This window comes from Suricata suricatta, chromosome 3, assembly GCF_006229205.1.
Source record: "Suricata suricatta isolate VVHF042 chromosome 3, meerkat_22Aug2017_6uvM2_HiC, whole genome shotgun sequence".
NCBI classification, from domain to species: domain Eukaryota; kingdom Metazoa; phylum Chordata; class Mammalia; order Carnivora; family Herpestidae; genus Suricata; species Suricata suricatta.
Window position 1 is genome coordinate 127774986 of NC_043702.1, and position 17719 is coordinate 127792704.

The 17719-nt window shown below is 38.4% G+C and overlaps 1 protein-coding gene and 1 long non-coding RNA gene across 5 annotated transcripts in view; one reads left to right on the forward strand and one right to left on the reverse strand.

Annotated features, from left to right (window-relative positions):
• The first annotated feature begins 6 nt into the window (after window positions 1-6).
• The window catches only part of RASAL2 (RAS protein activator like 2), a 353784-nt gene continuing 336071 nt past the window's right edge, over window positions 7-17719 (forward strand). For all 3 annotated transcript variants that reach the window (XM_029935134.1, XM_029935136.1, XM_029935137.1), the window contains exon 1: window positions 7-335. In XM_029935134.1, the coding sequence (XP_029790994.1) occupies window positions 134-335 (202 nt within the window). In that variant the 5' untranslated portion in view covers window positions 7-133. The remainder of the gene's footprint in view (window positions 336-17719) is intronic.
• Window positions 7499-17719, reverse strand: part of LOC115288109 — a 31743-nt gene continuing 21522 nt past the window's right edge. For both annotated transcript variants that reach the window (XR_003906810.1, XR_003906809.1), the window contains one exon: window positions 7499-7735. This is a non-coding gene — a long non-coding RNA (uncharacterized LOC115288109). The remainder of the gene's footprint in view (window positions 7736-17719) is intronic.

The window sequence follows — 17719 nt, forward strand, 5'->3', positions numbered from 1 at the left end:
GGGGTGAGCCGCGTCGGTGCCGGCTGCCGCTCGGGTGCTTGCCCCCGCCGCGGCGCTCTCTTCCTCCCCTTCCCGCAGGCAGGGCGCGGAGCCGCGCGCCCGCCCCGCCGCCGCCTCGTCCCTCCGGGGCACCATGGAGCTCTCCCCGTCGTCCGGAGGAGCCGCGGAGGCGCTGTCCTGGCCGGAGATGTTCCCCGGACTGGAGTCCGACTCGCCGCTACCTCCGGAGGAGCTGGAAGCGGTCGTCCCAGTCGGTGGGGCCGTGGCTGGAGGCATGTTGGATCGGATCCTTCTGGAGTCCGTGTGCCAGCAGCAGAGCTGGGTCCGGGTGTACGGTAAGGACCACAGGCCACCCTAGAGGCTGGTGTTTCTTGTCTCTGCTCGGGCTGAAATTCATCCCTAGTCCCCAGTCCTGTTCTCAGCCCCCGTCCATCCCGGGCCAGTCTCTCACATCCCTTTTTGTTGCGGCGTGCGTTTCTAACAAGTTTCTCCAGACTAGCACTTGGGAGAGAGAATGCCTTTCCGGACGTCTTTGGGAGCTTTTCAGGCACCTGCAGAGGGAGTTCAAGGTGGCGTTGGGCTATGCAGACTTAGTTTTTAGGTGGTAACTTCAAGAACTGTCAACCCAAGTCTGATGGAACACACCATGAAATCAGATGAACAGAGTTGTATGTCTTTTTCTTGAGGGAGGCAAGCTGGAAATCAGGATACTATGAAACAGCTTAGCGGTGGATAAGAAAATAAAATAGACTAACCAAAAAATATTTATTTGGGGACAGACGCATTCATCGCTAACCTCAACGTCACTCGCCCAAAGGCAGCCACTTAGTCCAAGGGGTGTGGATTGTGTCAGATTGCACTATTGTCTCTGATTCTGTTTGTAAAGTGACTGGGTTGCTACTCAGCAAGTTAAAAGTGATGAACAAACCAAAACTTTCCCTCTCTGCATTCCTAGTAACCACCTCTTTAATTAAAACTGAATGATGAGATTCTATTAGGGTGAGCCTTGTGGCGGCATTAAACCCGGCCGGGTTTGAAAACTCATAGCCCAAGGATTTATAGCCTGGTGGTATTGGGGACTCAGCTGTGCCTTTCCAAAATATTTGAAACGTCAAGATGTTTATCACTTAGCGCAGGTGAACACGAGAGACAGTAATGTGGCTGAATACAAGAGGGCACATTTGAAGCACCTGGAGTCAAACACAGTTTGTTACATGTCACCCTCTCGTTGTTTGCATCTGAGCCTGTAGTGAGCAAGTACATTACCCTCTTCTTTCTTCATCCTTCTAAAGAGGAGATGTATTTAGTCTTCAGGAGTGATCAAGACTTAAAAGTTCTCTCTCTGGATAGTTGAGTTCATTTCAAGACTTGAAGTCCATCACTATCAGAAACATCCCAGAACGAGGAGTCCAGAGATTCGAGTTTTTGTCTTGATTCTGCCACTTTAGTGGCTATGTGATTTGGGGTAGATCAGGTCAGTTTTTTTTAAGATTTAAATTTTTTTTAAATTTATTTTTGAGACAGAGACAGCACGAATGGGGGAGGGGTAGAGAGAGGGAGACACAGAATCCAAACCAGGCTCCAGGCCCTGAGCTGTCAGCACAGAGCTCAATGCTGGGCTGGAACCCATGAACCGCGAGATCATGACCTGAGCCGAAGTTGGACGCTCAACTGACCGGGCCACCCAGGTGCCCCAGGTCACTTTTTTTTTTTTAAGCCTCTGATTCTTCATATCTGTAAAAGGAGTGAATTGGATCAAATAATCTCTTACTGGCCCTTTGGGTCCTAAGAATCTTGCAGTTCTTATAACCAATTCTTGAGGATTTCTGTACGTGCCATTTTATATTTTGCATGATGTTTATAATCGGTTTTTGATGTTATTCTAAGTAACTGAAAGAATTAAAGCAAAGAAGTAGGGGATGATGCAGAGCTGCCCGGTTCATTCTCAACAGATTAAAAACTTTGGTGCCTGGTTTTCCACCTGCCTGCCGATCCCACTCACCCGACAGTTCATAACAAAGGTTGATGAGAATCTTGAAGATGAGCTTGAATTAGAGTCTATTGTAGTTAAAACATTTTCACATTCTCTTTTTTTCTATCCTTACACACTTCTTTGGCACATTGGCTTTTATATAAAGTTAGAGATAGGGCCTTGTTACTGCAAGAACATGTATAAGTGATAATTTAGTATTCAGTGTCTAAAACCATTCTGTCTGGGTAGTCTAGACCTAGCATTAACAGTTGTTCTTTACATGGATCCCATAAGAATATGTGCATGTTTTTGTTATCCTTTTTAAGGGCTAGAATTGTGAGGGGTGTGTTTGTACATATATAAGTGTATACATGTGTGTGTATTCTTAAGTATATGTATATAAATATGCATATATGCTCTTCTCACACACAGGCACTGGGCATTTCATGTCAACTTACAGACTGCATTGTAACATTTTTGTCTTCCCTATCAATTAACTAGAGGTTGTTTTTATTTACTGCTTAGTACTACTTTCCTTCCTGTAAAGCAGCTCATCCTGGACACCACTTTGTTGTCTTTAGTTTGTTATAAATATCCCAAAACTATTGGAATGATTCTTGGCTCTTCTGTGTCCTTAGCTAGTTTTTAAGTTGCCTGTTGCATAACTCTGAAAAGCTTTGAAGTAAAAATAATAGAATGTAGAAAATCAATTTGGAAAACACTAGTTTGTTTTGTTTTGTTTAGTTTGTCTTGTGTGTTCAAAATCCTGATTGTTTTGGAACATTTAGGCTCTTCTACACAATTTAAGGAGACGGATGAGTTTGGTCTAATGTTTTTAAAAGAAATTCAGAAACTGGAAACCTAGTCTAGAGTATATAGCTGGGGATTGAGAACTGGGGTTTTCAATCTGTCTTTGCCACAAACTGGTTGTCTAACTTTGGGTAAGTAATTTTAACTCCGTGACTCTAGGTTTCTACATAAAAATGTAGAATCTGGAGTAATTGGTATCTGTGGTCCATTTTAGCCTTCCAGTTGTCTGATTCTTTGGCCTGCTCTATTATTTTACCTACAACTTGGCCTACCAATTCCAGTCTGACTCTTGGGGACAGGCATCAAGAAAGCCCTTAATAAGTTTAAATCATGACTGTCATGGACTTCTGGGGAGCACTTTTATCAAAAAGTCAGTGAACTTAGTTTTGTAAAGCAGGGATGTTGAAGGCAGATGTATATTTGTTTGAAGTGTTTTGACAAGATAGGAAGGTGGGGGGCGGGGGGCGGGGCTTGGGGATCTTGTTCAGGTGTAGCTCATCTGGTATTGAGCCCTAGCCTGAAATAGCCATGTGGATTTTAAGAGCGCAAAGGAGGGACACTTGGGTGGTAAAGTCAGTTAAGCGTCCGACTTCGGCTCAGGTCATGATCTCATGGTCTGTAAGTTTGGGCCCTATGTCAGGTTCTGTGCCGGCCCTGTGCTGACAACTTGGAGCCTGGAGCCTGCTTCAGATTCTGTGTCTCCCTCTCTCTCTGTCCCTCCTCTGCTCACACTCAAAATAAACAAACGTTAAAAAAAAAAAAAAAAAAGAGTGCAAAGGAAGGAGCTGTATTAAGTGCTCCTGGTTCTGGCTGTGGTTCATATCCTCTACAATATACTTATATCTGAAATCAACATGCAAACAAATGGCAATAGCTGCCCTTCCCGCCCCTCCCCTCCCAGTCCACTACCTTAACAGAAATTTTTGAAAACAATATTTTATTGGTTTGCTTCATGAAATTTGAAGACTGGGCACTGTTTATAGTTTGCTGTTGACTATTTTGTTGCTAATACATATATTCAGAGTTTTGTTTATTGCCAGGATTGGAAAACTTTGCTTGGAATAGGTCAGAGCTTTACAATAGGTAGATGTATATTTAGAACACAAATGCATGTCTTTGAGACATATCTAAGAGAACATATTCATGCTGCTCTATCGTTCATTTTCTTTTAGTTGTAAAATGTTTCATTTGTTTTATTACAGTATTATAATAAATTGTGCCCCTGCCCTGTTGAGAGTATAAAATGTTTGACACCAGGAAGTCTGTCTAGTTTGTCTTTGTATTCCTATCTTGCCACCCCCTTCATTGTCCCTGTGTTTAGCAGATTGGTACCTTGCTCCTAGTCAGTGTCAGTTGAATGTTGATTCATCTGTCCTTTGACCATCCAGATCCCAACCTGACTGATTGTTATGGGTGGCAGAGTAGATTAAACAAAGGCATGCCACAAACAGCTAAATATGGATGCAGAATCCAAGAGCATCAAATGCAGAACATTTTTCAGATATTTATAGCCTCAAAGCAAAGTCAATTGGCTGAAAAAGCACAGCAGCCTAGCAAAAGGAAACGGGAGCGGCAAAGCCAGCCTCACTGTCTGTGCTTTCTGGTAAACAATGAGAACATTAAAATTAACTACTTTACCATGAATGGATGGCGAGTGCAGGACACTGGGAGAAATTGAAGATACCAGTCTCTAGTAGTGATGCATTGGAGCTTCCCCCCTACCCCCATCAGCACAACAGGTCTGCAAGTGTATGTACAGATGTGCTCTCGGATTGCAGTGTACTGTGTACTGTTGTCACACTAAAGTGCTTGCCAAGAAACCAGTTTTGATTTTAATAGTCTTTGCAGAACTTATCTAAAATATTCACTTAATAGAAAAAATAATATCAACATTATTGCTTACCATTAAGCTAGTATGTAGCTCATTGTTGACACGAATCTGCTGGAAATTTATAAAGGCTATTTCAGCAAGCAGAAGAAAAAGAAACTTAATCATACTGTATCATAGCCCATATAATTCTAGAAAATGTGACAATGAGAATTTGGTAAGAATTTCTCATGGACTAGACAGGAGGTTATGGTGAGGGCAGAAGTTTTCCCTGTTTATAGTAAATTATTTTGCTTATGTTTCATGAATGAAGACAAAGGATGAGATATGTTTCATTGCATTTTTAGAGAATATATATCTTTACCCAAAATATTGCAGCCAATTAACAAGTCGAGGAGGTTGTTTTATTTTGGTCCAGTATGAATTAGATGTGACCAACTCACTGGTTTTATACAGAATGTTCTTAACATAATTAACTTTGGATATTCTCAGCGAATCCCTCTGCATGACTGCTGCTTTGTATTAATACGTGGATGAATGGAATTGTTCGACCAAGTTTTGTGTGCTCTAGCTAATTGATTGTTTGAATAAAATCAGTGAATGTGTACCCAGTCATTGCAAAATATGTTCATGTTACTAAAGTGTTTTAATTTCCTCAAGTACTATAAATTGAACCTTTATAACGATTATTAATATTTTAGCAATTCTTGGGATTTTAAGCTTAATTTCAATACTTAGGATGTGTATTAGCTTTGAGTGCTGACACATTAATTTACCATGATTTCCAAATAAATTTTATGTACATTAGGAGTAGGAAACTGTTCATTGAAATAAGAGAGAATAATCAAGAATGTCTAGGCATATACTGTTTATTTTAAATTATATTGATTTCAAATAGCTCCTCCCTGTTTTTCCTTTGAGATAAAACTTATAAATCTCATTTAAATTGTATATTCTGTTTGGGGTGTCCAAGTGGCTTAGTTGGTTGAGCGCCCAGCTTTGGCTCAGGTCACAATCTCATAGTTTGTGGGTTTGAGCCCCGCGTCAGACGGCGCTGTTGAAAGCTCAGAGCCTAGAGCTTGCTTCGGATTCTCTTTGTCTCTCTCTCTCTCTGTTCCTCCTCTGCTCAGACTCCATCACTCTCTCTCAGAAGTAAATAAACATTAAAAAAATTTAAAAAAATTGTATAGTCTGTTAATATTTACAGACACGGACATTTCCTTTATTTTAGCTTCGTATTTTTCTACCCTCTGTCATGTTGGTTTATTGCTATTTTATTTTCAAATAATGACAGTATTTTTGAAGAGTAGAACTATATACATTTATAATCTTTTCCATAACTATTTGGACTAGCGTGTTTCAAAATTCAAAAATTTTAGAAAATATGGTCTATATATAGCAACATAAACCACTTAATTGAGTCTGGAGCAATATCCAGGAATCATGTTAATATTTCTGCAGTTAAGTAAAAGTCCACACTAAGTGTGGTATAAGATTATAAATAGTGTTATGTCAGCGAAGGTCAGATTTTACTGCTAGAGAAATTATGAAGAAAGTGTTTTCAGAGCCTTTTGGATTTAGGAATTATAGGTATGGAATTGAGGATATGAATACATTTTCTGACATAAATAATACGAAGTTCTAGGATGCACCTGTTTGAGAGTAGTTCACTTATTATTTCTTTTCTTGAGAATAGTTCACTTATAAGGATTGCCTTTATCTTTTCTACATCATAAAATTCAGCATATACCTTTTAAAAATGGTGTACAATTGTGTCTCATTATGTTGAATGAAATAAATTTCTCTGATTTGCTAAGGGAAAAAAAGGAATTCACATGACAAAGCACGTTTTTTACTGAGATTACTAAGGACGTGGTGGCAAGGCAGTGGTTTCTAATGCTTTCTTTCACTAGAAAGAAGGATGAGGTAAGTTGAAGCAGAGGATTTATGTAATTGTTCTTTGCAATTGCTCTCTTCAGTAGCACAGAGTGATTTGATCACCTTTTAAAGTAGGTGAACCACAAAAAAGCATTCAACTAATGCCTGAGTTAATCCAGAAAAAATTCAGTTGTCTGCTCCCTGTCCCTCCCTATTGGAATAACTTTTAAGTAACTAGAGAGGTGTTTGGTCTTGTAAACCCGGGAGGAGGAGTTTGAAGTGTGCTGAGGGCACTACTGAAATTGCTTCACCTTGTCTTGGCGGAGGGATAATTGCTCTCTGATGTTTGTAAAAACACCATTCTTCCCAAAGGCTATCAAGTGCTTTGCAAGACCTGTCGATAGAGAACGCTTTACAAATTTAATGTAGCTTATTTTCTAATGATAAGGTAGTCATCAAGAAATATCTACTATGAAAGTGGTAGAGGAAAAAGATGTGCTGAGGCCCAGTCGGTAGTGTTAGTGGGTCTACTTGTAAACAAAAATAAAAGTTGAACCCTTGAAGGCATGACAAAACTTCCTTTTCTGGACTGTGCTGGAGAAGTTCCCATCTTCCTTATCTCTGTAGCAGGGTTCTGATGTTAGGAGTCTGAGTTTTGCCTTCCCAGACCAAGTGTTGGTTACATTAATTAGTTGCCCGAGTCTTCTTTGCTCCTAAGAGTCCAGTATAGATCCTGATTACATTCTTATTCCTCCATAAATTGTCTTTAGTGTTGTTCACGTTCCCATTGTGTCACTTTCAGTAGGCTTTCTAAAAGTACCACTTAACTGACTCTGAAGTCTAAAAGATTGGTAATACTTGTAGATTCAGATTAGGGAGCAGAAATTTACAAAGGAAAATATTTAACATAAAGAAAAAAAACAATTCAAAAGAATAGTGTGGGAAGTTAAAAAGAAACTGTAAAGTTGGTAGTCAAGTATTTTTCAAAACAATCCTTTAAGTTACCTCATTAAGGAAACTGGCTCAGGAAGTTTAGCTTATTCCCAAAATTGGAGACGAATTCCACAGTTTGTCAGGATTAGAACTCTAACCTCAGATTCCTCAGCCTCTTGTTTTAGCTTCTAGATCTTACTGCTTCTCCTTAGGGAGATGGTCTTTCAAAGCTGAAGGTCAGGAAAACTCGACAGTGAGAAATACCAGATTGTTAGTTTCACAGTCTTTAAGGGAAATGCTGGAAGTACCATTACCTAGGTAACAGAAAACAAAAATGGACAAAACATTCAGAAAGTAGGAGGATGAGAATAATCTCATAGTGATCCTTAAGAGGTAGAGTAGAGGAATATTTAGATATTTTTCATCTCTAAATTTTTTATCTAGAAATTCTTTAAACATTTTTTTTTTAAATTAGCCTCCACACCCAATGTGGGGCTTGAACTCACAATCCCAAGATTAAGAGACTCATACTCTACTGATTGAGTCAGCCAGGTGTCATCCATGAATTCTTTATTCTGCAGCTGCAAGTAATGTTTTAAGGAAATTTAAATGTTTCATTTATGATACTCAGAACCTGGGTAATATCTAATAACTCTGCCTTTTAATTTCTGACCTCTCAGATTCATATCATTAAAAATGTAATCCTTTTTCTTATTATAAATGCTTAATGTAAAGAATTTGAATTATAGGAAAATGCAAAGAAAATTAAAGTTACTTTAACTACACCTCTCAGAGATAACTGTTCTTTTAATATTCTGTTGTATTTTATCCCAGTCTTTTCTGTGTAAAAATGTACTTTTAAAAATATATTTGATGTCATATTGCACATATATTTTTAAAATATTTATTATTTTTAAAAAAATTAAAAAACTTTTTTTTAATGTTTTATTTATTTTTGATACCGAGAGAGACAGAGCATGAGAGGGGGAGGGGCAGAGAGAGAAGGAAACACAGAACCAGAAGCAGGCTCCAGGCTCTGAGCTAGCGTTCAGCACAGAGCCTGATGCGGGGCTTGAACCCATGAACGTGAGATCTAACCTGAGCCGAAGTCTGAGGCTCAACTGACTGAGCCACCCAGGCGCCCCTTGAAAAATTTTTTAATGTTTTAATTTATTTTTGAGAGAGAGAGACAGCATGAGCAGGGGAGAGTCAGAGAGAGGGAGACACAGAATCTGAAGACAAGCTCCAGGCTCTGAGCTGTCAGCACTGATGTGGGGCTTGAACCCATGAACCCTGAGATCATGACCTGAGCCGAAGTCGGACATTTAACTGACTGAGCCACCCAAGCGCCCCTAATATTTATTTTTTAAATTTTCGTTTTATTTTCACACACACACACACACACACACACACACACACACAGTTCGAGTTGGGGAAGGGCAGTGGGAGACACAGAATCCGAAGCAGGCTCCAGACTCTGAGCTGTCAGCGCAGAGCCCGACATGGGGCTCGAACCCATGAACCATGAAACCATGACCTGAGCCAAAGTAGAATGCTTAACTGAGCCACCCAGGTGACCCACATATATATTTTTAAAAGTTTATTTATTTATTTTTAGAGACAGAAAGAGAGTGAGAGCGAGAGAGAGAGAGAAAACAAGCAGGGGAGGGGCAGAGAGAAAGGGAGAGAATCCCAAGCAGGCTCTGCACCATCAGTGAAGAGTTCCATGTGGACTTAGAACCCACTAACCTTGGGATTCTTACCTGAGTCAAAATCAAGAGTCCTATGCTTAATTGAGCCACCTAGGCGTCCCTCATATTGCATATATTGTAAGTCTTGCCTCTTTCCTAACTGTAATTTCTTAGGATTTTGGAAATGCCTTAAAGTTTTTGAAATATATTTTGTTTATAAATTTTATTTAAAAAATAGGTATAATAGGTGCCTGGGTGGCTCAGTCGATTAAGCATCCAATTTCAGCCCAGGTCATGATCTCACAGTTTGTGAGTTTGAGCCCCACATCTGGCGCTGTGCTGACAGTTTCAGAACCTTTCTTCCTTTCCCTCTGCCCCTCCCCCATTTGCTCTCAAAAATAAATAAACATTAAAAATATAGGTATAACATTTCCTTCTTTCAATATTCGGGAGATTTAAAAGGATATTCCGTGAGGTCTCTCTAACCTCTCCTCCCCACCCCTCACTTAACATCTGGCAGGCAGACATTGTTTACTCCACACAATCAATAAATGTTTGAAATTCTTGTATATCTTTCCATACCTATTCCCTGTGCAGAGAAACAGATAGATAGATATGTAAAAACTCTGCCAAGATTGGGGTCCAAGAAATTTCATTCACAAAAATGCAAGGTCATGTTTTTCCCCCTGAGGTTAATGAATGGACTGGGGCAAGCCTGCAGAGGAAGTTGGCCTGGAGTTCTGGGGGTCTGGAGCCAGTTGTTAATTGCTTTATATCTGAAGTGATATTATCATAGTTTTTAGTCTGTGTGTAATAACCCATTATAGGAATTTATCTGCACCTTGTGTTATTCCTGCCTCACATCCCCTCTCTATATACACTTATTAATTTATTTTTGATACAGTTTCCTGTCAGTTTATGAAGCAGTTCCTCATTCTTTTTGTGGCTACATAATGTCTGAATGAATCATGATTTATTTAACCAGTTCCTAGGTTTGCTGGTACAAGTGATAGTACAGTGAATAATCTTCAGTATAAGCCATTTTGCTTACATATGAATATATTTGTAAAAATAATTCATACAATTGTTAGGTCAAAGATATGTATCCTTGTAATTTTGAAAGATAATCCCAAATTGCTCTTTTTACAGATTGTAATGATTTATATTTCACCAGCAGTGTATGAGAGTGCCTATCACTCTACATATAGGGAATTATCAAGAATTTTTGAATTTGACAATATAAATGGTAAACATAGTTTAATTTTTCATATCTCTTATTATATTGAATATCTTAGAGCCATTTAAAATATCCCTTTCTTTGAATTGTACTTATCTTCTGCCCATTTTTATTGTTAATTGAGTCTTTTTCCTAGTGATTTGTAGGAACTCTTATATTAAATAAGGAGGTTTTTATCTGTGATGAGTTGCCAATGTTTTCATTTGTCTTCCCCCCATGAGAAAATAATTTTTATGCAGTTGAATGTGTCAGTCATTTATTTTATGGCTTTTTGATTTTATGTTACAGTTAGTATGGCCTTTCCTATTCTGAGGTTATAAAATAATTCTTCCACAGTTTGTCCAGTACTTCTTTGCTTTCATTTTTTACATTTAAATCTTTGATCCATTTGGAATTCATCCTGCCATAAGATCTGAGATAGAGATATGATGTCAGTTTTAGAAAGATGGTTTTCCAATTGTCCTAACACCAGTTGTTGAATAATCCATCTTTTCTCCACTGATTTAAGATGACTTCTCTATCCTTCGGTAGATTGCCATTTGCATTTTGGTTTCTTTCAAGATTTTCTACTCTGTACCATTGGTCCGTGGATATTGACGTGTCAGTATTCTGCTATTACTTACTGGATCTTTATAATATGAAAAGGTAATTGATTAATGGGTCTAATTTAACATAACTTATTTAACCATTATCCTATTTTAGACATTAACACCTTCCTAAATCTTTGTTAATAGTCTACTGATTGTCTTTGTGTACAAGTCCTTGAATTGAACTTCTCACTATTTCCTTAGGCTGAATTCCTAGAAGAGTATGTTTTTATTTTATTAAAAATTTTTTTTTAATGTTTGTTTATTTTTGAGAGAGAGAGAGAGAGAGAATAAGAGAATAAGAGAATAAGAGAATGATAGAATGAGAATCCCAAGCAGGCTCCAGTGCTGTCAGTGCAGAGCCGGAAATGGGGTTTGAGCTAACAAACCGTGAGATCCTGATCTGAGCTGAAATCAAGAGCCGGAGCCTAACTGACTGAGCTACGCTGGTGCTCCTTGGCTCATAATGTAATTTTTAAATTTTTTTATTAAAAAAAATTTTTTTTTGAAAACTTTTTTTTTTAAATGTTTTATTTTGATACAAAGAGAGACAGAGCATGAGAGGGGGAGGGGCAGAGAGAGAGAAGGAAACACAGAACGGGAAGGAGGCTCCAGGCTCTGAGCTAGATGTCAGCACAGAGCCTGATACGGGGCTCGAACCCACAAACGTGAGATCTGACCTGAGCCGAAGTCGGAGGCTTAACCGACTGAGCCACCCAAGAGCCCCATAATTTAATTTTTTTAAATGTCTTTATTTTATTTTGAGAGACAGAGATAGAGCGAGCAGGAGGGGGCAGGGAGAGAGAGGGAGGCACAGAATCTGAAACAGGCTCCAGGCTCTGAGCTGTTAGCACAGAGCCTGACGCTGGGCTCAAACCCACAGACTGTGATATCGTGACCTGAGCTGGAGTCGGCCGCTTAACCAACTGAGCCACCCAGGTACCCCATTGGCTCATAATTTAAATCCTACTTCCATATTGCTTTCACTATATTGAAGTATTTTTACATAAATTTCATGTAATGTCTAAAGCATAATTTAGCACATATTAAAAGTCTGGAGAGTTCTAATGCTAATACACTGCATTTAAAAAATGGAGTTGTTTTTCCAGTGGCAATTCCTTTTCATTAATTGCATATTGCCAAATAAAGGAGGGAAGGGCATGAGTATAGAGTCAAAGCAGTTGGTCTGGTAAGGGTCAAATCTATTACTGTGGCTTTATTTATACAATGTTAGACTCTCCAACTGAAATAACCCGAAACCTGTATAGTTCATATTAGAATTCACTCTTGGTGTGTATATTCTATAGGTTTGGAGAAATGTTTGACATGTATCCACTATTATAGTGTCTTACAGAATATTTTCTTGTTTTTTTTCCAAGATTTTTTTTTTCCAGAGTAATCTCTATATCCAACACAGGGCTTGAATTGACAACCCAGATTCAAGGGTTGCATGCTCTACCCACTGAGCCAGCCAGGTGCCCCTCATACAGAATGTTTTTACTGCCCTTTATCTTCTGTGCTCTGTTTATTTATCTCTCCATGTTCCCTATCCCCTAACCTGTGGCAACCATTGATATTTTCACTGCCTGTATAGTTTTGCCTTTTTCAGAATGCTGTATAGTTGGAATCATACTCCAATTATTTTTTTATCAGTTAGCTATTTCATTTAGCACATAACATATAACCATAAGCTCACCTTACTAAATCAGAAAGGAACAAACTTAGAAAGGAACAAAGTAGTTGAACTTTTAACAGTGATATCGAGCGGTTTGAGAGTGCAGTGTATCCAGTTAATATTGTGTAGTCTTATAGGAAATTGTTTGAATTAAATTTGGACAGGATATAATATGTAAATATCTTGTGCCCATGATTCCCTTAGGCTTCACTGTGTACAATTTTCTGTGTATTTGTAAATTTGAAAATGCCTCTGAGTGAGGAAACTCAAGGCCTTTCTAGTGCATGTTCCTGTTTTGAAATGAGCTAGTTTTGTCCAAGTAGTTGGTGAGTAGTCTGTAGCAACAAACAGACCTTGAAAAAGATGGCCTGTACAATAACTACTATTGAAAGACATGTTTCAATATCTAAGAAAAGACTCTACCTTTAGTATTTTCTGGTTTCATAAAGACTTCATAGTTTTCCTTTTTATAGAAACAAAGATTTATGTGTTTACTTTTTAATCTATCTTGATAACATGGTTAAGAAAGAACAGCATCATCTGTGGTGATTCCTACAGAAATAGGTAATCCTGAAGAGTCGATATGGCTATATTTCTTGCGATTTTGTTTGTGCTAAGTCATTCTTTAACAAAAATTTTTTTAATGTTTATTTTTGAGAGAGACAGAGTACGAGTACGGGAGGGGCAGAGAGGGAAGGAGACACAGAATCTGAAGCAGGTTCCAGGCTCCAACCTGTCAGCAGCGAGCCCAATGCTGGGCTTGAACTCATGAACCATGAGATCACCACCCTGAGCCGAAGTTGGACGTTTCACCTACTGAGCCAGCCAGGTGCCCCTGGAAGTCCTAAGTCATTCTTTTGCAAGAACACAGTAGATCAGTTTAAGAGGGAATTTTTAGTTATTTTCACTTTAGAAAGTGTTTTTGGTATACACCTTGATTGTCATGCCAGAGTGTCACCTTGAAGAGGCATTGCTATGTTATATCTATTGGCTGACAATCTTTCTTTTCCTGTAGCTTAATTAGCAATCATGTTTCTTTTATATAATCAGTAATGTTATTCCACTTAGTTATAAGCATATTATATAAAATTACGTCTTTACACAATTGCTTTTTTCCCCCTCAATCCCAAATATCCTGCTTTTTTTTCTTTCAACAAATTCATGAAACTTGGTAAGTTTTCTCCATTTTATTGGGGGAATAATCATGAAAAAGTTAATGGTTTAAATATTCTTGGTGAAGTAAGATTAGAATCTGGGTAGGGTTAGAGTCTGAGTTCCAATCTTTTTTCTTTTTTCTTTTTTGAAATGTTACCCTATCTTTATTATCTCAGTTCATAGTTACTGTTTCCAATTTAATATATTTATATTAAAATGGATCCCAAACTGTTTAAAGTAGCATTTTAATGCTTTTCAAAATTGTTTTAGGATTTAGCAGTAAGTCTTATCTTAGCTTCTCTCTTTCAGAGCCATGTTGTTAAGAATGGATATTGAGGGGCGCCTGGGTGGCTCAGTCCGTTAAGCGTCCAACTTCAGCTCAGGTCATGATCTCACAGTTTGTGAGCTCGAGCCCCTCTGTTGGGCTCTGTGCTGACAGCTCAGAGCCTGGAGTCTGCTTCAAATTCTGTGTCTCCCTCTTTCTCTGCTCCTCCCCTGCTCATTCTTTCTCTCTCTCTCTCTCTAAAAAATAAATATTAAAAAAAATGTTTAAATGGATATTGAGTTCTTCATTGGTAAACTGCAGGAATAAAAGTGAAAATGCTAGATAGCATAACCAGTAGATTCTTTTTTTGTGTTTGTTGTGGTAAAAAACACATACCACATTTCATTTATTTTTTTTAATGTTTATTTTTAGAGAGAGAGAGAAAGAGAGAATGCAAGCAACGGAGGTGTAGAGAGAGAGAGGGAGACACAGAATCGGAAGCAGGCTCCAGGCTCCTAAGTGTCAGCACAGAGACCAATGCAGGGCTTGAACTCATGAACCGTGAGATCATGACCTGAGCCAAAGTTGGATGCTTAACCAACTGAACCATTTTAAGCATTTGTAAGTGTACAATTCAAATACAGTCATAGAGCACCCGGCTGGCTGAGTGTGGAGCATGGGACTCTTGATCTTGGGGTTGTGAGTTTAAGCCCCATATTGGGTGTAGAGATTACTTAAAAATAAAATCTTAAAAAAAGAATACAGTCACAGTGTTATGTAATCCTCACCACTACCTATATTCAAACTTTTTTCATTATCCTCAAGAAACGCTCTATACCTAGTAAACAGTAACTATCCCTTTTCCCCTCCCACTGGTTTCTAGTAATCTCTATTCTACTTCCTGTCTCTATGCATTTGACTGTTGTAGGTACTTCATATAGGTAAAATCACACAATATTTGTCTCCTTCTGTGTTTGGCATATTTCACTAAGTACATATATCATCCTTGTAGCCTATCTTAAAATTTCATTATTTTTAATAGCCAAATAATATTCCCTCGTATGTATATACCACATTTTGTTTGTTTACTCATCTGTTGATGGATACTGGGTTGTTTCTACTTCTTGGTTATTGTAAAAAATACTGCAGGGGCTCCTGGTTGGCTCAGTTGGTTGAGTGTTCAACTTGGGCTCTGGTCATGATCTCACAATCTGTGAGTTCAAGCCCTGTATCCGGCTCTGTGCTGACAGTTCAGCAGCCTGGAGTCTGCTTCAGTTTCTGGGTCTCCCTCTCTCACTTCCCCTCCTTTGTCGCTTGCTGGCTCTCTCACTCATTCTCTCTCAAAAGTAAACATTAAGAAAAAAACCATGCTGCTGTGAACACTGGCATGCAAATATCTTATTGAGAACTTATTGTCAGTTCTTTGGGTTACATACCTAAGAGTAGAGTTGCTGGATCTTAAGGTTGTTCTGTTCATTTAAAAAAAAATAGATTTTTAAAATTTTGGGTGGGGAGCAAGAAGGGGGGTGTAGATAGAAAGGGAGAAAGAGAATTTTAAGCAGACTCCACTCTCAGCACAGAGCCTGACAGGAGGCTTCGACATGAACTGAAATCAAGAGTCCATCACTTAACCAACTGAGCCACCAGGCACCCTGAAGTAGTTGTTTAACCTTTTGAGAAACGACCAGAGTTTTCCACATTATCTGTACCCTTTTGCATTCCTACCTACAGTGCCAAGGATTCCAGTTTCTCCACAACCTTGCTCACACTTACTTGTTGTTTCCCATTCTTTGTGATTGTAGCCATTCTAGGAGATGTGAAGTGGTATCTCATTGTGATTTTGGTTCTCATTTTCCTAATGATTAGTGGTGTTGGGCATCTTCTCATGTGTTTATTGGCCATGTGTAGTATTGTTTTGGAAAAGTATCTTTTCAAATCCTTATTTTATATTTGTCAGTGATAGTATTAATTATCCTGTATATTAATCTTAACTCTAGTAACAGTGACAATCATGAGCATAATTATGACAAAGTGAAACTTCTTGGGTGCTTATTATGAGCCAGGCACAGTTCTGGGTGCTTTATGCGTATGAATTTATTTAATCTTCATGAATAACCTATGAGGTAGATACTATTATTATCCTCATTTTGTAGATGAGGAATCAGAGGCATAGAGATCTGAAGGAACTTGCTCATGGTATATAGCAGGAAGTTGCTGATGTGGGATTTGAATTCAAGCAGTCTGCTCTTGAGTTATGTTCTTAACTATTTTATAATTTGGCTTCTCAGTGATAAATAATTCAAACTTACAGATGCCTGGGTGGCTTAGTCAGTTAAGTGATCGACTCTAGCTCAGGTCATGATCTCACAATTCATGGATTTAAGCTCTGTTTCGGGCTCTGCACTAACAGCTCAGAGCCTGAAGCCTGCTTTGGATTCTGTGTCTCCTTATCTCTCTGCCCCTCCCCAGCTTGTGCACGTGTACGCGTGCTCTCTCTCTCAAAAATAAATAAATAGACATTAAAAAAATTCAAACTTTTATTATAAAAAGCATTTAATGTGGTATTTGTTAATTTGAACCTTGAACCTGTAGTTTACCTATATGTTTTATATAGCACCATAACTGTAAAATAATGACATTTTATCTGCAGGATATACTTTTTAAAAAATTTTTTTAATGTTTTATTTTTGATACAGAGAGAGACAGAGCATGAGAGGGGGAGAGGCAGAGAGAGGAGACATAGAACTGGAAGCAGGCTCCAGGCTCTGAGCTAGCTGTCAGCACAGAGCCTGATGTGGGGCTCGAACCCACGAACGTGAGATCTGACCTGAGCCGAAGCCCAAGGCTTAACCAACTGAGCCACCCAGGCGCCCCTGCAGGATATACTTTGAATGTCATGATGTTTCTGAATATCTTTGTAGAGTTGTCTAAGTTTTATTAACTGTAGACAACATGAGGAAGCTGTATGTGGGAGAGTTGTGTGATACTTCTGTATTTAAAAAAGGTTAAGTCTGTTAGCTATCTAAAATTTATGTATTTTTAGTAGAATACAAAATAAGAAAATAGTTTTTTGTTTTTTAAATACAAGCTTGCCTTTCTAGACTTCTTATTTATGTTTGATGAAGCCACTGAGAATACTGAATTTAAGAGCCACACAGTCTTAAGAACCATGAGTTGTAGTCATCTGGGGCATAGCTTTACTTATTCCAGGATTTATATTTCAAGTGGCTCTCCACTTTATATCATTAATTCTATAAAGGGGATCCACTTTCATAGAACCAGGTAAAGCCAAACATTGATTAGACCTTGGCCAAATAACAGACAATTTAGAATATTTATAGAATTCACATGTTCTTCTCTAAAAGCCAGGAACAGTGGCCTCTTGCTGGGTCTTACTTGGTTTCTCCTTAGTCAGTTCCTCTTGAACCTGGCTATCCTTGTGCTACATATGCTGTATAATTTAACTATCCTAAGGTGTGTATTTCAAGGACTCAGAGACTTAATGGGTGATTCATATGCAGTGAAGTGTGTGAATCTGTTCTGAAATTTAACTTTTTTCCTACTAATAGATTGCAGTTCTTTAAAATGTGTGATTCTTTTGAGTTATGGACAGTGTAACAAGGGCAAGTGAGGTCTAGTCTTAAATTCCAATCAGTTCATACATCTTTAAAATAATGGGTTAGTATGT